A 22,109-nucleotide genomic window follows, 5' to 3' on the forward strand; every position below is an offset into this window, starting at 1 on the left:
CCACAGGCCTACAGCAAGCATCATCCTCAATGGGGAAAAACTGAGAGCCTTCCCTCTAAGATCAGGGACGAGACAAGGATGCCCACTCTCTCCACTGCTATTCAATATAGTACTGGAAGTACTTGCAATAGCGATTAGGCAGGAAAAAGATATTAAGGGCATTCAGGTAGGAAAGGAAGAAATCAAGCTCTCACTATTCGCAGATGATATGATACTCTACTTAGAGAACCCAATAACTTCCACCAAAAAACTCCTAGAAACAATAGACTCGTATAGTAAAGTTGCAGGTTATAAAATCAATACCCAAAAGTCCATGGCTTTCCTATACGCAAACAGTGAGAGAGAAGAAAGCAACATGAAAAAAACAATCCCGTTCACAATTGTGCCCCAGAAAATCAAGTACCTAGGAATCAGCTTAACTAAGGAAGTAAAGGACCTGTACAAAGAAAACTACAAAACGCTACTTCAGGAAATAAAAGAGGACATGAGGAAATGGAAAGATATCCCCTGCTCATGGGTCGGGAGACTTAACATTGTCAAAATGGCAATACTACCGAAAGCATTGTATAAATTCAATGCAATCCCTATAAGGATACCCATGACAAAGAAATGGAGCAAACACTCCTGAAATTTATATGGAACAATAAGCCCCCACGAATAGCTAAAGCAATTCTTGGGAAAAAGAAAATGGGAGGAATCAACCTCCCGAACTTCAAACTGTACTACAAAGCAGTAATAATTAAAACAGCATGGTACTGGAACAAAGGCAGAACTGCAGACCAATGGAACAGGGTTGAATACACTGACATCTCTCCTCAATCATATGCTCATCTAATCTTTGATAAAGGTGCAAGTAATGTGAAGTGGAGTAAGGAAAGCCTCTTTAACAAATTGTGTTGGCACCACTGGACGGCTACATGCAAAAAAATAGGCTCAGAACTCTGCCTAACACCATGTACAAAAGTAAGATCAAAATGGATTAAAGACCTCAACATCAGACCAGAAACCATAAGGTACATTGAAGATAAAGTTGGCAAAACCCTCCATGACATTGAAGCTAATTGTGTCTTCAAAGATGCCACGCCACTGGCCGAGCAAGTGAAAACAGATATAGATAAATGGGACTATCTTAAACTAAGAAGCTTCTGCACCTCCAAAGAAACAGTGACCAAAATACAAAGACAGTCTACAGAATGGGAAAGGATATTCACCGAATACACATCTGACAAGGGGTTGATATCCAGGATATACAAAATACTGGTTAAACTCCACAAGAAGAAAACATCCAACCCCATCCAAAAATGGGGCAATGAAATGAACAGAAACTTTCTCAAAGAAGAAATCCGAATGGCAAAAAAGCACATGAGAAAATGCTCTACATCATTAATCATCAGGGAGATGCAGATCAAAACTACAATGAGATACCATCTCACACCTCAGAGACTGGCCCACATTCAAAAGAACAAAAGCAACCGATGCTGGCGTGGATGTGGCGAGAAAGGGACACTCCTTCACTGTTGGTGGGAATGTCGACTGGTTCAGCCCTTCTGGAAAACAGTATGGTTGATTCTCAAAAAATTAGAAATTGAGCTCCCATTTGACCCAGCAATACCACTCCTGGGAATATATCCCAGAGAGGCAAAAATGTATAGTCGAAGTGACATCTGCACTTGTTTGTTCATTGCAGCACTCTTTACAATAGCCAGAAACTGGAAGAAACCTGAGTGCCCAAGAACAGATGACTGGTTAAAGAAACTTTGGTACATCTACACAATGGAGTACTATGTAGCTCTTAGAAAAGATGAAGTCATGAAATTTACATACAAGTGGTACAACATGGAAAGTATCATGCTAAGCGAAATGAGTCAGAAAGAGAGGGATAGACATAGAAAGATTGCATTCATCTGGGGGATATAAAGTAACAAAGTATGAGATTAATACCCAAGAATAGCTGAGATCAGCACCAGGAGGATTACTCCATAACTTAGAGGCCAGCCGGGTATCCTCGAGGAAAGGGCAGTTCAGATAGAGAAGGGAGCACCAAATAAAGGATGTTTGGAGGATCCTCCCAGGAGGGGAGATGCATGTCGAAAGTAGACTCTGGACTGAACATGTTTGCCACTTAATGCCTCTTTTGCAGACCACAACACCCAAAAGGAGAGAGAGAACACAGGGGATTGCCCTGCCACAGAGACAGGGGGGATGGGGGGATGGGGGTGGGAGGGATATTATCCATGGTGGTGGAAAATGGGCACTGGTGGAGGGATGGGTATCTGATCATTGTATAATTGAAACCAAAGCACAAAAAATTGTAAATCTACAACTTTAAAAAAAATAAAATAAAATAAAGGGGGAAAAAAAAGAAATATAAAAAAAAAAAAAGAATCTCACGATCACTTTCCGGTTCATCACAATCTAAAATAAACAATTTCACAATTAAAAAAATGAAAAATGAATTAAAAGATATAATGACTGAGATGTTCATGAGCTTAACAATGGAAAAGTAGGTACAGTATGAGATCTTCTTTTCTCTTAAACTGCAGGTATATTATCTTTTTTTTGTATTTTGGGGGTCACACCTTGTGGTGAACTTAGGGTTCACTCTTGGCAGTGATATGGACTGCTGGGTATTGAATACAGATTAGCTGTATGTAAGGCAAGTGCCCTGCCCACTGTACCATCACTCTAGTTCCAGATATACTAACTTTATAGAAAATCATGCCTGTAAAGATTTTGCAAAAGACTCTTTTACTGCTATGATCTTTTATAGCAACAAGCATATAACTTAGAAAGTAGAAAGATTAATTATTATGTTGCAATTAAAAATGATTTTCATGGGGCCAGAGGGATAGCACAGCAGGTAGGGTGCTTGTCCTGCACACACTGACCAGAGGCAACCCCTGGCATCCCATATGGTCCTCCAAGCTCTGTCAGGAGTAATTCTTGTGTGCAGAGCCAGGAGTAATCCCTTAGCATTGCTGGATGTGGCCTAAAACAAACAATGCCCCTCCACCCCCCAATGTCTATCTTTTATCTGATAGGTAATATTGCGAATGCCTCTCCCCTGATTTTTCTTTGCCATTTTCTGTTGAAGGCTTTTCTCCAAAGTACATTTTTACATGCGAGAAAATGAGATCTTTCCCTGCAATAGCACAACCTGTTCTGAGTGAGGAGAATGAGTCATAAGTGTTAGAGTGATAAACTACAGTCTTTTCTTAATGGAATGTGGATGGATGTTTAAAGAAAAGGTGGGAGGAAATAACGTCAATTCTCCATTTTTTTTTATCATTTTTTTTATTAGTGAAACACCATGAAGTACACTTATAGACTTATAAATTTTTGTGCTTGGGTTTCAGTTATACAATGATCAAGTACCCATTCCTCCACCAGTGCCCATCCTCCGCCACCACGGGTCCTAGCATCCCTCCGACCCCCCATCCCCCCCGTCCCACCCTGCCGCTGTGGCAGGGCATTCCCCCCTGTTCTCTCTCTCTTCTTTTGGGTACTGTGTTTTGCCAGAGAGGCATTGAATGGCAATCATGTTTGGTCTATAGACTACTTTTAGCATGTCTCTCCCACCCTGGGAGGGTCTTCACAACATCCTTTATTTGGTGCTCTCTTCTCTATCTGAGCTTCCTTCTCACCTAGCACATGTGGCTGGCCTTCAAGTCATGGAGCAAAATTCCTGGTACTAATCTGAGCCCTTCCTGGGTGTTAGTCTCCCGTTTTGTTGCTTTATGTTCCCCAGATGAATGCAATCTTTCTGTGTCTATCCCGCTCTTTCTGACTCATTTCGCTTAACATTTCGCTTAACAATTCTCCATTTTTAACAGGCACACATTGGCCCAGATTTGTATAACTTTTGTGATAACGATAGCAAGAAAAAGAACTCTGGAAGCAAATAAATTACCAGTAACAACTCTGGATGGAATTAAAATTCCCCTATGAATTTACAAATGTAAATGTAGAACACTTGTGTATATTGATGCAGCATTTATATAGACTATGTGTGTGTGTGTGTGTGTGTGTGTGTGTGTGTATGAATTTTTTGTTTGTTTTTGGGCCATACCTGGCTATGCTCAGGGGTTACTTTTATTTATTACTTTTTTTTGGGTCACACCCGGTGATGCTCAGGGGTTACTCCTGGCTTTGCACTCTGGAATCACTCCTGGTGGTGCTCGGGGGACCATATGGGAAGCTGGGAATTGACCCCGGGTCGGCCGCGTGTAAGGCAAACGCCCTACCCGCTGTGCTATTGCTCCAGCCCAGGGAGCAATAAAAAACAAAGTAACTCAGGGGTTACTTTTAGCCATGTACTCAGGGATTCCTCCTGGAGGGGCTCAGGAGACCTTATGTGCCTGGGAATTGAACCCAAGTTGGCTGCATGCAAGACGAGTGTCTTACCTGCTGTACTATCTCTTCAGCCCATATTTAGTATATATCACATAAGAAGTTACTGTCACTGTCACTGTCCTCCCGTTGTTCATCGATTTGTTTGAGTGGGCCCAGTAATGTCTCCATTGTGACACTTGTTACTGTGTTTGGCATATCGAATATATCACGGGTAGCTTGCCAAGCTTTGCCGTGCGAGCGAGATACGCTCGGTGGCTTGCTGGGCTCTCCGAGAGGGGTGGAGGATTTGAACCTGGGTCGGCCGAGTGCAAGGCAAACGCCCTACCAGCTGTGCTATTGCTCCAGCCCCACATAACAAATATTATTCTTAAAACATGTATTTTAAGAGATCTGATTTAGAGAGAATAGAAATTCAATCGATTTATACTTTAAATTGTTATGAAAACTTTAGAAAATTTAAGGAAACTGAAATAGCAGCTTACCACTTGGACAGATATATCAACAGGAGATTTAATTTCCTGTGTGTGCAATTTCCGTTTCGGTCGAGACTCATTTTCTTTACTTGCTTCTACAGTTGAGGGCTTTGAAGAACTCATTGTTTCAATTATCTTCTTTGCTGTGAAAAAAATATAGACACTCATTCTTGTAATAATTTTCAAACATCAAAGATCTGAAATTATTCCTTAAGAATTTCAAACCTGGGGCCTGAGCGATAATAAAATGGGTAGGGCATTTGCCTTGCACGCGGCCGACCCCGGTTTGATCCCTGGCATCCCATACGGTCTCCCAAGTACCGCCAGGACTAATTCCTGAGTGCAGAGCCAGGGGTAACCCCTGAGCATCGCTGGGTATGACCCAAAAAGAAAAAAAAAATTCAAACCTGAGGATGGAGTGATAGTACAGCAGATAGGGCACTTGCTTTGCATGTGACCAATCTGGGTTCAATCCCCAGCACCCCCGAGCCCCACCAGGAGTGATTCCTGAGCACAGAGCCAGGAATCAGCTCTAAGCACCACTGGGTGGTCCATAAACCAAGGGGGAGGTTTATATGAAATACTAAAACCTGTAATCTTGACAACTTTAAATACTCAGATTAAATTTCATTTCTTCAGTAAAATTTTCTTTCAGATTCCCAATCACTATAGTCCTCTTTCATCCAACACTCCTATAGCACTCTGCTTGCAACTTTCATCACTAGTTTAATGTTACCTTAGGCAGATCATTACTTCTCCACTTCACATTAAACACTAGATTTATCATCCTATTATCCCCTGAACCTCCACAGTATCTAACATAGGTACTCTTTTATTATTATTAGTCTGTTTGAAATATAATAATCAGCCATTGACTTTATATACCAGACATCAGAAAATACTTTATACTTAACATGCAAGGTCATTTAATTTTCAACAAACCTTTTGACTGAAGAATTGCTAGTGAATGTTGTAAGAAGTCTCCAAATTTCTGTAACGTTTCTTCTTTTTCCTTAGTAGTCAAGCTAATACTAACATTGTAGGCTTGAATTTGTAAAGAATAAGTTTTCTTAGATGGAAGTTGTGTGGAAACCTAATAGACAAACGTGTTTTGTTATTGTTGCTGAGGAATGTCAGAAATAAATACTTGTAAACACAGCTAAGAAGGCAAGCATGGTGGGGGGGGGTGGTGGTGGGTGGGGGCAGAACAACAGTACAGCTGGTAGGGCATTTGCTGTGCATGCAGCCAATCCAGGTTCGATTCCCAGCATCCCATATGGTCCCCTGAGAACCGCCAGGTGTAATTCCTGAGTGCAGAGCTAGGAGTAACCCCTGTGCATCGCCAGGTGTGACCCAAAAAGAAAGAAAAAAATAAGGTGGCAGACAAAGGGCTGAAGAGATAGTACAGCAGATAAGGCGCTTGCCTGCACTGACCTGGGTTTGACGCCCCCCCATCCCCGTACCACATACAGTCCCCTGATCCCTTCCAGGAGTAAGGCCTAAGCACAGTTGGTGTGGCTTTGAAACCAAACCAAACCAAATCAAAACAACATAAGAAGACGGCAGACATAGGTTATGAAGCCTAAGGCAAAGAACTTATTTTATTAAGTATGTGAAGAACAGGATGAAAGGGCCAGAGGATGGCAAAGTACTGTGCCAGGCAGAGGGCTAATACAGAAATAAACACATCGAGTTGTGGCCAAATGCTGATGTTTCTATTCCAAGATGAATGAATGAACGAGAAAGAGATGCTAAATGAATTATATTGAGTAAAACTGGTAATACTAATCAATTTGGGGGGGGAGGTTGTGGAGGGATGGGGAGACGGTCACATCGGACAATGCTCAGAGGTTACTCCTGGCTCTGCACTCAGGAATCCATCCTGGTGGTACTCAGGGAACCATACGGGATGCTGGGGTTTGAACCCAGGTTGGCCATGTGCAAAGCAAGAGCCTTACCCGCTGTCCTATCTCTCTGGCTCCAATACTAATCAATTCTGACATCTTTATTTTTATCTTCTAGTTACAGTTGCAGAAAGAGCTAATATGGGACAAATCAAAAGACAAACCTGTTGTTCCTTTTTGGGAGAATTTCTGCACTCTGGAAAAGGGGATTTTGGATTGGTTCTGGGTGTAGCATTCTTCTTATTTTCACATTTCACCAAATTCTAAGTAAAAAGGCCCTCCCGTTGATCATCAATTTGCTCGAGCGGGCCCAGTAACGTCTCCATTGGAGACTTTGTTGTTACTGTGTCTGGCATATCGAATAGGTCACGGGGAGCTTGCTAGGCTCTGCCGTGCGGGCGAGATACACTTGGTAGCTTGCCGGGCTCTCCTAGAGGGGCGGAGGAATCGAACTTGAATCAGCCATGCTGGCTGCGTGCAAGGCAAACGCCCTACCGCTATGCTATCGCTCTAGCCCTCACCAAATTCTAAAAATAATAAATTTCACCAATGGTTAATTTCTTAAAAATATTTTTTCTCTACACTTAAAAAACTGAGATCTTAACCAGGTGATCTGATCCCAGGGATCCTGGCTATGTCTACAAACCACAGAGACAGCGTTGCCCCTGCCTGAGAGATCAGAGATGTGACTAGACAGAACGGGCAGAGGCCAGAAATGCTGCTCAAGATCCCGCAACGCTGAGGACAATCTCATTTGGTGATGGTAAGGGATTGCTCCTGGCTCTACACACAAGAATTACTAAGAGGACCATATGAGATGCCCGGAATTGAACCCAGGTCAGCTGTGTGCAAAGCAGGCTCTCTGCCTGCTGTGCTATTGCTCTAGCCCCATGAAAATTGTTTTTTAATTGTAATATAGTTATTCTTTCTACTTTCTAAGTTATATGCTTGTTGCTATAAAAATGATATGTATTTCAGTAATTATTTTAAGCTATCTATTATTAAATTCAACACAGTAGAATATTTGGTTTTAGAATCAGTATTGAAAGAATCTTCTACAAAATCTTTACAGGTATGATTTTCAATAAAGTTAATATATCTGGTGCCAGAGTAGTAGTACAGTGGGTAGGGCACTTGCCCTGCATGCAGCAGACCTGGATTCAATACCCAGCAGCCCCTGTGGTTCCCTGAACACTGCTGGGAGTGAACCCCAGGTGTACTGCTCTGAGGGTGACCAGATGGGATGCCAGGAATTGAATACGGATCAGTCATATGCAAGGCAAATGCCGACCTGCTGTACTATCACTCTAGCCCTGCGATAATATTCTTAGAGTATAAAATATAAATTATACCATAAATACTACTCTGTTCTGTAAGAGCAGAATTTAGTAATTTACTTACCCATTAAATATTAAATAAATATCTCCAATATTTGGATGTATCATGGTGAATGAAGTTACTCAGAAGCAGAGGAATAAGCACAGAATAATCTCCCTCACCTATTTATATAAAGTAATGTAGTAAAGAAACAAAAATACTCAAAGACAATAGAAACTGAGAACTGGTCTTTAACAGGAAGCACACCACTGCAGAGGGGATCGGGTGGAAGAGCAGGTGGGTTCTGGGATACAGCCAAGGGAAGATGACACTCTGGTGTAGGGTGTAGCATTGGAGTGGTTTTTGCATGAAACCCTTCCAGTATCAATATTGTAAATACGGTGTCTTTAAAAAAAAAAGTTCACCTCCTCTATTTCACTACTTTTCCTCTTCCGGGCCTTGGGAATCCTAACTGTCACTAGTGAGGAGCAGCCGGGGTGTTTCACTGCCATTACGTTTGGCCGTAAGGGGGTAAACTGAATCTCTAACTCGGGTTTTGGAAATCGAGTTGTTGGATTATTTTCTGTTGACACTTCACAAGAGTCAATGACGCCAGATCCATCCTACAACAAAAACTTTATTTGCCGTGTATGAATTGACATCAACTCTCATAAGCACTGATAAAAGACAAAGAACTGAAAAGGGCCCCCACCCAGAATGACGTGCAATGGCAGAGCCAGGAGTAAGCCGTTGGTGCCACACCGGTGGTACTCAGGAATCACATCTGGTAGTGCTCAGGGGCATCTTCTGCAGTGCTGGGAATCAAACTGGAGTCAGCTGTGTGCTAGGTGAGTAGCTCACCCACATATTATCTCTCCAACTCCCCCTATGGCACCTTTGCCTTGATAGTGAGCACATAAACTCTTAGTGAGCACAAAAACAAACATAGCAAGCACATAAAGTCTTACCAGATTCCTTATTCCTTGAGAACGGCAATCATGTCTTCTTTGAAGTCCCTATACAACCTCTAGATCTATGCCTGTACATACTATCTATATAGCAGCAGATCAGCAAGGTTCAATACTGAGTGCTACCAATAAATGTGCTCAAAGATACATATGAAGTATTAATTTTATCTTCAAAACTTGGGGTGAATAAAATTTTTATCTACTATCAGACAATTAGAAAATTTCTTTATTTATTTCTCAAAATGATACACAGAAATCTAAAGTCCACTGAAAATTAAGGAATCTCATTGTGAATTACTGAGGTTCATTGACAAAATTATTGTATATCATTAAAAATCAATACAATTTTGGGCCAGAGTGATAGTACAGCAGGTAAGGCCTTGCATGAAGCTGACCTGGGTTTGATCTCTGGCATTCCTTCTGGTTACTCAAGCACTGCCAGGAGTAATTCCTGAATGCAGAACCAGGAGTAACCCCTGAGCTTCGCTAAGTGTGTTCCAAAACTTCCCCTCCCTAAACCAAACCAAACCAAACCAAACCAAACCAAACCAAACCTAAACCCAAGAACAATCCCCCACCCAATCATACAATTTAATAAAATGCTTATTAAAGAAACATTTCAGGGACAGGGAGATAACAATAGTGGTTAGGGCACATGTTGACCCCAGTTTGAGCCCAGCACCACCTGCATGACCGAGCACTGTTGGGATGGTTCTGATGGTTCTTGGTAACACAGGGCCCCAGCCATTCAACCAAATGGCCTTCTTGGCACAGTATCACCTGGACTGGCTCTAGAACTCCACTTGCGAGGCCCTCCCCCCATAATCACCCAAAAAAGTAAAAAAAAAAGATGCTTCTGCAGAGGCTGGGGAAATAAATCAAAGGGCTAGAGTGTATTCTTAGATCTGGAGGGCCCCAGACATGATGTCATGCACTGCAGTGTCTCTTGGATACTGCATCACTGAATGGACCCTCCCTTGTTCCTCCCCCAACCAAAAGAAAACTTTTTTTTTGGCGTTTTTTTGGGTCACACCCAGCAATGCACAGGGCTTACTCCTGGTTCTGCACTCAGGATTTATTCCTGGCGGTACTCAGGGGACCATATGGGATGCTGGGAATCGAGCCCGGGTCAGCCGCGTGCAAGGCAAACGCCCTACCCGCTCCAGCCCCCGCCCCCCCCCCAAAGAAAACTCTTATAAGAAAAAATAATCATCTCTATCTTATCTTTTATAACTTTTTAAAAAAAATTTTGGACCATATCTGGCAATGTTCAGGGGTTACTCCTGGCTCTGTACTCAGAAAATCACTCCCAGCAAGTTCAGGGGACCCATAATTGTCTAGGGGATTGAACCCAGGGGTCAGCCACGTGCAAGACAAGTGCCCTACGAGCTATAATATCGTTCCAGCCCCCTAAAGATATTTTTGATTCCCCAAGTTTGTTTATACTTATGCAGCTGCTATTTTAGGTGATAATTTGGAAAGAATAATATCCATTTGGTAATCTATTCTCCCAAAGTAGTTTCAACACTCCTGAAAAGCTTAATTACTTTCCCAGACCCCAGAGATCATATAACTGTATATTAAACTACATAATAACACTTACAAAAACTGACAAATTACCTTGCAAATGCTATTCAGTAATTAAAGGCCAAAGGTAGAGGATAAAAATGGATTGTGGAGGCCTTGGCTCAGTGGAGAGCACTGCCCTGGGGGAAGCCCTGGGACTGCCATCCTTGGTGCTGCCAAAAAAAGGGAAGAAGGGGGTAAAGGACCGTGACACCATATACGCACCTCGACTTCATTGCTACAAACTTCAAAACTTGTTGACTGGGGGTCAGCTCTGCCAGAATCTGTTGAACTCTCAGGTCTAGATTTGCTATCCATGGTCTGTGTTTCCTAAAGTAAGAATATTTAAAACAACAAGTCATCGTAACAAGAAATTATATTATATTGAATTACTTAACCTTAAAAAAACCCAAAGAACATAAAAATCACAACTTGGGTAGATTAAACAAATCTTCTACTCAAGACTTCTTCAATGACCACCTAATTTTCCTTTGTCCCCTCTTACATCTTCAGAAATTCAGGAAAGGCTGGTAACTTTCCAGCCTGATTTTTTTGTTTTTGGCCACACCTGAAATGCTCAGAGGTTACTCCTGGCTCTGCATCAGGAATTACTCCTGGCAGTGCTCAGGGGACCATACAGGGTAGGGGATCAAACCTGGGTTGGCCACATGCAAGACATACACCCTATCCACTATACTATTGCTCTAGCCCTCAAAACTTCTTTAATAACACAAATTAAAAAAAAAACTAGAGGATCCTTTTCATTTTTCTTTAGTCATACTTAGCAGTGCTCAGGGGTTATTTCTGGTTCTGTGCTCAAGGATCACTCCTGGCTTGGCTCAGTGGACCATATATAGTATGAGGATTGAACCCAGCAAAGCAGGCACCCTAACTTACTCTCATTCCAGCCCATAAAGCTAGAGGACTTTTGCAAAGGCCATGACAGCCTAACAGTAAAGACCAAATTGATAACTAAACCTCCCTGTGCTGTATAATCTCTAGCCCATTTTCTTCGTCATAGGATATATTCTACTCCTAAACCCCACTTAAAGTATTTAGAGAGATTTATCAGATTGTTCTTAATCTTGGGCCCATGTGGTACCAGAGCAATTAAACCCAGGCTCTGTGCATTCCATCTCTGAGCTCTCTGCCTAGCCCTCATAAAAATTTCTTTTGGGGGGAGTGAGGGGGTTATCACACTTGGTGATGCTCAGGAATTACCCCTGGATTGTCACCGAGGAATTGCTCCTGTCAGTGCTCAGAGGAACATACGAGATGCTGGGGATCGAAACGGGTTGGCTGCATGCAAGGAAAGCACCTTACCCATTATATTATCTCTCTGGCCCTGAGCTGCAAAATTTTAAGTGCAGGTCATGTATTCCAGAAAGACTAGATCTAGATGGGGTGTGATGGGATTCTCGGAGAAGGAACATTTGTAAAATGCGTCCCTTATTCCCTTGGCATTGTCAGGTACAGCCTTTGAAGCCCCCAATACCAAGTGTGGTCCTGGTATTGCTGGGTGGTCCTGGTAGTCTTTGGCCCCTCGAGTAGTGCTATATTCTTGGGCTACTGCGTCTTGTTGGCCAGGGCAGGGTGACAATACAGGGAAGTCACTTGTCTTGCATATGGCCAACACAAGTTCAATCCCCGGGACCACTGTGGTTCCCAGAATACTATCAGGAGTGACCCTTAAGTGCAGATACATACATGAGTAAGCCCCGAGTACTCTTGGGTATGGCCTCCCCACACTCCCCCCAAAACAAGGTACAACAAAAAAGGTCTGGTTGGCCAATGATCACTGGGTGCGGCCCTCTGGGTACCAAAGGTGCCCCTCAAAAAAAAAAAAAAAGAAAAAGAATTCTGTTTATCAAGGGCTCCCAGCCCCAACAATCTAGCTTCTGAATGATTTTGTATGATATACATTGTGTTTATTTTAAAATAGTTTTTTTCTTTAGTAAATAGTAAAAGTAGGATGCCACCAATATTTTAAATATCAGCAGGAATTGAAGTGAAACCACATTCCACCATCCTAAAGTATATTACGGACTACATTACAAATTACTTATTTCCCAATTAAATTTACAGGGAAGGTAGGACCAAAACATTGGAGAATGAGTTATTTCTTTTTCATTCATTCATTCATCATCCTGTTATTTGTCGATTGCCTCGAGCAGGCCCCAGTAACGTCTCTTTCGTCCTAGCCCTGAGATTATATTCAAGGCTCTTTAGGAGAATGAGACCCAATGAGTCTCCTGCCCCAGCACCTAGCTGTTCCAAGGGACCCCAGCGAGGAAAGCAGCTGGGGCCTGGAGATGTGGCTCAGAGCCTTTCTTGAGGGTCTGAGGCAGAACCTGGAGGTCCCTAGTGCCACCCCCATGGTGCTGAGCGTAATCCCAGCAGCACTGCAGTTTGTGATCCTTGGCACCACAACAAAATCTGCGATCTCCGGTGTGCCATAACCAACTGCGTGTAAGCACTGCAACCAAAGTGTATGAGACACAGGGCCTTAGAGCAATCACAACAGCAACGAAGAAAAGGGGAGAAAGCAGAGGAGACACATGCAGAGAATGTATAATTGTTACCAACCACTTGCTTTAAACAACGTTCTCTGTCTTCAACAATTTTTTTCATTTCCTTGTTTCTTAGATTCTCAGCTTCTCTTGCTTGAGTGATTAGCATCATTTTTTCTTCCAACCATTTCTCTCTATCAGCTATATATTTCTGCTTGTATTCCTGTATAGATAAATAATACAGTTAGGAGTTGGAGGGATAAAACAGTGTGTAAGGCGCTTACATAAGCCTCACTCAGGTTGGACCTCAGGGATTACATCAGGTTCCCTGAGCACAGAGCTAATAGTAATTCCTTAGCACAGCTACGTATAGCCTTCAGCCACCCAATAATCTATTTTTATAATGCTTATAAATGCTCTGCACTTATGCAACCTGGAATAAGCTCTGAACACCATCAGGTGAGCCTCTACCACTGGTCCCCCATCGCCCAAAGTACCTAAAATTCAAGTAAAACTTGATTTAACAAAAAACACTATGTCTTGGAGCCGGAGCAATAGTACAGTGGGTAGGGTATTTGTCTTGCATGCGGCTGACCTGGGTTCAATCCCTGGTGGTTCAATCCTCATCATCCTATATGGTCCCCTGAGCAACTCCAGGAGTAATTCCTGTGTGCAAAGCCAGGAGTAACCTCTGAGCACTGTCAGGTATGACCCAAAAATAAAACAAACAAAAACCACTATGTCTTAAAAAAAAACAACCAAAGCATCCCAAATCGATCTACATAACTCTTACATAAGGTGGTGTTGGTAGTTGAGGAGGTCATTCCTGGCAGTGTCTGGGAGGCCAGGGAGGTTCAGGGATTAAACTCAGGGCATTCTTGGTTCTTTTCCCACTTTTTGTTGTTTTATTTTTTATTTATTTAGTTTTTGGGTCAAACCCGGCGATGCTCAGGGGTTACTATTGACTCTGCACTTAGGAATCACCCTTGGCAATGCTCAGGGAACCATTCACAGTCTTGGGGATTGAACCCAGGTCAACAGCATGCAAGGCAAATGCCCTAGCCACTGTACTATCACTCTGGTGCTCCTCCATGTTTTAAAACTTTTTTTGCCACACTCTGCAGTGCTGAGGGGTTGATCCTGGCTCTGCACTCAGGAATTATACCTGGAGGTGTTAGGGGTGACCATATGATATGTTGGGGATCAAACCTAGGTTTGGCTATATGCAAGGCAAACACCCTACCCACTGTACTATTGCTCTGGCGCTGTTTTAAAACTTCTAAAATCACTGTTTTAGTTAAACTATGGCAGTTCATTCCAGGATTATAAAATATACTTCTAAGATATGTGATTTCATCATTTTAGAATAATGCTAAGTAGGAATGGAGGGGCTAGATCTATAGTACAGAGGGTAGGGTGTTTGCCTTGCTCGTGGAAGACCCGGATTCGATTCCCAGAATCCTATGTGATCCCCTGAGCACCACCAGGGGTGATTCCTGAGTGCAGAGGCAGGAGTAACCCCAGTGCATCACCAGGTGTGACCCAAAAAAGAAAAAAAAAGAAAAAAAAGAAAAAAAAAGAAAAAAGAAAAAACAAAGTAGGAATGGAGCGACAGTACAGCAGATATGGCATTTGCTCTGCATAAGGTTGACCAGGGTTTGATCCCAAGTATCCCATATGGTCCCCCAAGCTCCACCAGGAGTAATTTCTGAGTGCAGAGCCAGGAGTAACCCCTGATTATTGCTGGATATGGCCTCCCAAGATTCCCCCACCAAAAAAAGAATAAGGAAAGGTATACTAATACTCCTTATATGAACTCTCACAATTAGTATGTTTTCCCTGTACTAGTGATGTTCTAGCAGCTTTTGAGTTTTTCACAATAAAAAAGTAAATAAGCACATTACAAAAGAAAGTAGTTCTTTGTTTTTTTCTTAATTTCTGACTCTAGAGAGTGAATGTAGATTAAATCCCCAATCTTTAAAAAACATTTTAAATGTTAATTAATGTTAATTAAAAACATTAATGTTTTAACTCAAAATTAGTTAGAATGTACTTTTAACAAAATGTATAAAAACCTTATGTAGTATTTTGTAAATCCCATGAAAAAAAGAGAACCCCATGTTATATTCTATACAGTACGATGAAGCAGAACATGAAAAAGACAAAGATAGTCTTCTTTATAGTTTTGAATATATTATTGTATTTTCATATGTTATATTCTTTTCTTGCTTAAAATTTGAAAAATTTATAATAGTCAAGATGATTTCCTAATGCTCATCTTCTCCATAGCAGTGTTTGATGAGGAAGCAGTAAAAAATAGATATACTTTCCTAGGCATCTGCTTGAGGAAAATGGAAACTCTAATTTGAAAAGATATATCCGTTCTTCTATGTACAGCAGCATTATTCACCGTAGTTACCAACATGGAATCAACTGAGATGCCTAATATCAGATGGCTGGACAAAGAATCTAAAGTACATACATTAAGAATTCCACTGTCATTAGAAAAGATGAAATTGTGCCATTTGGAATAAAATAGCTACATACTAAGTACAATCAATGAAATAGGAAGTGATAAACAATTATTACATGGTTACACCTGTATGTGAAAAATGAATAAATAAAACAAAGAAGTTGGCAAACAACACCAGACGCACAGAAACCAATCTCGTAATTATCTGGCTCTTGGCAGAAATCCCTCCAGACTTACCTAGTAAAATATCAGAAATCCAAAATCTCAATAGTGGCCGCGCGACATCATATGGTTCTCATAACCAGCTATAGAAAACAAAGTATTTCACAATGCCTTTTCAGCAGTTCTGATTGTTGGGGGGAAATTCTAAACAATAATGGTGCATCTTTTGTTGAAATAATGAATGTAATCAAAGTAGAGAGTTAAGTAGAAATCATCTGCCTCACAGGCATTGGGAGGGGTGGGAGGAGGGGTATACTGGGGTTCTTGGTGGTGAAAAATCAGTACTGGTGAAGGGAAAGGTGTTTGATCATTGTATGACCGAGACTTAATCTTGAAAGCTTTGTAACTTTTCTTACAGTGATTCAATAAAGGCCCTCCCATTGACCATCGATTTGCTCGAGCGGGCCCAGTAACGTCTCCACTGGAGACTTTGTTGTTACTGTGTTTGGCATATCGAATACGTCATGGGGAGCTTGCCAGGCTCTGCCGCGCAGGCGAGATACTCTCGGTAGCTTGCCGGGCTCTCCAAGAGGGGCAGAGGAATCGAACTCGGGTCGGCCATGTTGGCTGCATGCAAGGCAAACGCCCTACCGCTGTGCTATCGCTCCAGCCCTGATTCAATAAATAAATATAACAAAAATAAATGAATAAATAATTTAAAAAAAGAAGGGAAATGGGGGGAAAAGTCAGAGGTCTCTTTTTTGATTGTGTGACAGCACTATGGTGAAATGGATGAGGGAAATACTTGTGTGGAGTGTCAATAAAAAAAGAAATGATAATGAAAAACAGGCAATAAGACAAAAAAAGATAATTAAAGGATTAATCCTGAAATTATGGAAAAAAAAGACCCAATAATTATGTTTACGTTGACATTTTGTCACTGTATCTTGAAAATCTCTTCTCCATATTATTTCAATATCTATTACTAACAATTTCTGGCTTTTAACTCACCCATATGTAAGTTAATAATAAAACATACACCGAATTTTCCTCTAATGGAAATACAATCGTCAGATACAGATAAATTTCATATCTGTAACTCATCTTGAAGCTTACTGAGCTTTTTACTAAGTGAATCTTCATTATCCTTAAGTTCTTTATTTGACCTTTGATCTTTTTTGGTTTCCAGATCTTTGTACCTTTCTTTCAATTTCTCCAATTCTGATTTAAAAACAAAATTGTTTTAAAATACACGTGGGATACAGACAAGAAATCACCAAAGCCCAGAAGAAGAGACCAAGGAGAACTGATACAACTGATACAACTCCCAGAGCTACACGTTAAGTTTTTAGGGAAGAACAACTACTACAAGGAACTTTCAGGTACCCACTACATAGTGTTCAGGTATATTATATTTTAAAATATGCCAATCTTAAAAAAATTATTACTTTTTTGTCTTTGGGCACTACTTGGTAGTGCTGAGGGATGATTTCTGACTGTGTCAAGGGATCACTGCTGGTGGGGCTTGGGGGTACCATATGGGATGCTGGGGATCAAACCCAGGTCAGCTGTGTGCATGGCAAGAGCCCTACACACTATAGACACATTGCTCCAGCTCCTAATATACATGCCAATATTATAAAAAACAGCCTGTAATTCTCAAAAAAAAAGTGATGCATTGAGTGATATGATCATACTATTGATTGATCTAAACATTTAAGATGATATAAAGAATGGGACAGAGGTGAGACTTAGTTGAAAAATAATTCTTATTGACAGAAACACTGCAACTTAACATTGTATCTTGAAAATTTCCTCTCCAGGGGCTGGAGCGATAGCACAGCAGGCAGGGCGTTTGCCTTGCATGCGGCCAACTCGGGTTCGATTCCCAGCATCCCAATGGTCCCCTGAGCACCGCCAGGAGTAATTCCTGAGTGCAGAGTCAAGAGTAATCACCTGTGCATTGCCGGGTGGGACCCCCCCAAAAGCAAGTACATAAATTAATTAAATTGAATTTTAAAAAAGCCAAACTTAAAAAAAAAAGTCCAAATCTTGATTGAGGAACCCACTTCGGGGAAACCTCCCTGAGAAATTAACCCAAGATGTATAGAGAGCCCTAATGAGAGATGTTTGGTTGGCCCTGTGATATTTAAGCCAGTGAAAAATAAATAAATTAAAAAAATTTTCTCTTCATATTATTTCAATATATATTAAATATTTGTAACTATATATTAACAATTTCTAGCTCTTAAATCACCCACATTTAAGTTAATAATAAAACATTCACTGAATTTTCCTCTAATAGTCAAATACAGATAAAAAAAATCATACCTATAACTCATTTTGAAGCTTACTGAGCTTTTGACACTTATTGTGTCTGTGTCCTCATCTTTTTTTTAGTATACAATTTTACTTAGATAAAACTATTTTAGGGGCAAAAGTGATACTACAGCAAGTAGGGTGCTTGCCTTGCATGTGGCTGACCTAGGTTCAAAAAAATTAGGGGAGAATATTTTTTAGAAACAGCACTAATACATACCATCCAGATAATTGACTTTTTGAGTTCTAAAGTTAAAATGTAATTTGATTAAGTATAAAAAATGTGAATTCTATATAGGTAGAAACTTTGAGTTGTTCGTTACTGAATCTTCAATACTGACAAATGCCGAAAACAATAGATCAAATAAATATCAGCTGTACAGATAGATACAAGAATGATGGCAAAAATAAAAAGGAAAACAAATTTTTAAACAAAAAAAACTGAGCATAAATCATGAAACTTAGAAAAACTGTTACTTTTGACAGGATTATTTTGACAAAGCTATTATTTTTAATACTAACATTAAAAAACTAAGACTTTTTCCTCCTAAAAACACTTTTAGCCCCAATCTTAAAAAAAAATCACAGGAATATTTTTCCTTTAAATTTGTTCAATTTTTGGTATTTTTTGCCAGACCTGGTGGTGCTATTTCTGGCTCTATGCATGGGGAACCATGTGTTGCCAGACTGAACTGGGGCAAGCCCCTTTAGCCATTTCCCTGACATGTAATTATTTCTTCTTGAAAATTGTCATTGCTGAATACTTATTACTTTTATAGTTGCTACTTCTGCTCTTCTAGAATGACAGTACCACAAGTCTTACTAAAGTTGTTTCTGGGGACAGGAGTGATAGTACAGGTAGGGTACTATCTGTACTACCGTCGTACTAGAGGGTAGGGTGTTTGCCTGCACGCGCTGACCTGGGTTTGATTCTCAGCATCCCCTATGGTTCCCTGAGCACCGCCTGTAGTAATCCTTAAGTGCAGAGCCAGGTGTAACCCCTGTGCATCACTGACTGTGACCCAAACAGTCAAAAAAAAAAGTTGTTTCTGGGTGCCAGAGTGGATAGGGTGCTTTCCAGGTTGACCCAGGTTCAATACCCGGTACCCCATTTAGTTTCTTCAGCTCTATCAGGAATAATTCCTGAGTGTAAAGCCAGGAGTAATCCCTAAGCATCACCAGTGTAGCTGAACTCCTACCCCCTGAAAAAAAAGTGACATTAAAAATGACACAAATCTTCAAATATGATTTCCTTAATTAAGGGCACATAAAGAAGTTAAAACAAAAGAATTACAACAAATCGTATACATGATTTGCTGTGCCTCATTTCATTGACACCAGACTGCCAGGAGTGCTAATAAAACAGAATTCCTTTAAGGATTATTAAAGAAGTCTTAATTTTTTGTAATTCATTTCCTTCATAAGCATGATTTACAAACAGATTCATACTATGTTACTAATCATAAATTTATTCAAAGACACTCCTTTATTTTTTAAATTATTTTTTGGTACTGGGGCCACACGCCAAAATTGGGATTTACTCCTGACTCTGTGATCAGAAATCACTACTTGCGAAGTTTGGGGAACATATAGAATGCTGAGAATTGAACCGGAGTCAGCTGCATGCAAAACAAATGCCCTCCCCACTCTGGCCCCCGAACCCTTTCTTTATCTTTACATTTCACACTCAATTAGAAGCACAGACTTTATATTTCACTTCAAATTAATAAAGTGGCAATACTAACTAATGACCATCACCTAAAATTTTATTTATTTATTTATTTAGCTTTTTGGGTCACGCCCGGCGATGCTCAGGGGTTACTCCTGGCTCTGCACTCAGGAATTACTCCTGGCAGTGCTCAGGGGACCATATGGGATGCTGGGAATCAAACCCGAGTCGGTGGTGCATGACAAACGCCCTGCCTGCTGTGCTATAGCTCCAGCCCCACCTATAATTTTAAATGTAGGGTCAGTAAAGGGAAAAAAAAAGATAATGTTATTGCCTCCAAATAACATATCACAAAACAATTCAGAAATATGCAACAAATCAAACAACTTCAATACATTTAAGAGGTAGATATCTTGGGCTGGAGACATAGTATAGAAGGTAAGGTGCTTTGCCTTGTAAGAAGCTGACAATGATTTGATCTCCAGCATGGAAGATAGTCTTCTAGTATCACCAGGAGTGAGTCAGGAGCACACCAGGGTGTGGCCCAAAAACAAAAACAAAAACAAAAGTGAAAAAGAAAAAGAGATAGCTATCCCTATGTGTTATCACAGTAGAATAAATGACTGTCAAATGGACAATCAATTATTTACCATCAGAAAGAGAATCACTTAGAACAATAATGTTCTGGAATACTTTCAAGGAGGAAAGGTTTAGAGAATAAATGTTCTTGAGAGAACATATGAGAATAAGTGGTAAGTGGAAAGAACATCACACACTAGAGACAAAAATGACACATAAACGTCAGGCAAAACAATGGATGAGAAATACTTCGTGATAGTTTGCACTTATTTCCTATCTGTATACCAGTTACATTTAAGACAGTACAGGACAGGAAAGACAGAACAGGGGTTAATGTGCTTGCTTCGCATGTGGCTAATTCTGATTTGGTCCCAGGTACCTCATATAGTCCCGGAAGTCCCTCCAGGAGGAATTCCTGAGCACAGTCAGGTGTAAGTCCTGAGCACAGCCACGAATGGCTCCCAAGTTTGTTTTTTTTTCCTTTAAAAACAAAACAAAACTATAACGGATTAGGGAGGACCATAATGCAACAGGCAATGTCCTTTTAAGAAGGGGTAGGGGCCATGGCTCAGTGGTGCCCAGGGCTATTACTGGCTATGCGCACAGGAGCTCACCTGGGAGTGTTCAGGGGATCATTGTGGTGCTGGGGATTGGACCAGGATTGGCCGAATGCTATGCAAGTGCCTTAACCCCTATACTCTCTCTCTCTGGCTTCTTAAAAGAAGAAAATTTGGGAATAAATATATATTTTTAGTGAAGCAAGATAGTTTTTATTTTTTTGGCTTTTTGGGTCACACCAGCAATGCTCAGGGGATCGATAATGGGACCATATGGGATCAAACCCAGGTTGGCTGTGTACAAGGCAAATGTACCCTTCACTGTGCTATCCCTCTGGCCCTACAAGGTGATTTTTACTGAACAAAACTTACTTAGAACAAAGGAGAAATATTTCTTCTCCAGAGTGGGGGAAAAAAAAAAACTAAGACGCACTGACACAAGCAAGCAAGATGTGTACATATTTAAGGGAGAATATGGGCTTGAAGGAGAAAGGATAAATGCATTTTATTATTGGAATCAGGGATTTGTTTCTGACCTCTGCATACTTTCTTGTACTGTTGAATAGCTTCTTCTGCTTTTTGGTTATTTAACTGCTCCTGAAAAATGAAGCAACATGAATTAAATTAAAATATAACTTAAAACACACAGAAATACTTAACAATGGGACTTTCACTTTGGTAAAAAGGGAGAATGGGAAGTGTAATGGGAAGAAACCCGTTATACTTTATGGATAGGAGACAACTCAGGGCTGAGCATATGCTTTGCATGCAGGAGGTCCACACCATCCTGATACCACATAGGGGATTGCCAGTGATCAAACCAGGTTGGGCCGCATTCAAGCCAAGTGCCCTAATGCTATACTACTTTTGCAGCCCACAAGACAGTTTTTATTGAAACTTATTTAGAAAGATGTGAGGGGAGGAAAAGCGGTGTGTTTTTAGAATACAGCTTCCCCAGATGGGAAACAAGGAAGCAAAGAGGCAGAGATGTGTTTCAGGGAGAACACGGGCTTGAAGAGCAAGCCAACAGAATCTTTTCAAGCCATTCTTAAAAGCAAAATTTACCGTAAGTTGCTGAATGATTTGCTGTTTCATATCTATTTCCTGGGAACCCTGGTTTTTCTTTTTCTCCAGTTCATTAATTTTAACCCTCATTAATTTCTCTTCATCACGCATTACAGATACCTAGAAAGTAAGATTTATAAGAGATTAAATATTTTTATTATGAAAAAAATATTCATTATAAAAATTAATAAACG

General features: G+C 40.7%; 1 protein-coding gene across 1 annotated transcript in view; it reads right to left on the reverse strand.

Annotated features, from left to right (window-relative positions):
* Positions 1-22,109, reverse strand: part of LOC130040708 (kinesin-like protein KIF20B) — a 128,773-nt gene that overhangs the window by 91,471 nt on the left and 15,193 nt on the right. The window contains 5 exon segments of the mRNA XM_056132705.1: positions 4,836-4,969; positions 5,769-5,919; positions 6,895-6,993; positions 8,473-8,670; positions 10,807-10,911. Coding sequence (XP_055988680.1) covers positions 4,836-4,969; positions 5,769-5,919; positions 6,895-6,993; positions 8,473-8,670; positions 10,807-10,911 — 687 coding nt within the window.

The sequence above is a fragment of the Sorex fumeus genome, unplaced genomic scaffold, assembly GCF_029834395.1.
Source record: "Sorex fumeus unplaced genomic scaffold, SorFum_2.1 ptg000095l, whole genome shotgun sequence".
Classification (NCBI taxonomy): Eukaryota; Metazoa; Chordata; class Mammalia; order Eulipotyphla; family Soricidae; genus Sorex; species Sorex fumeus.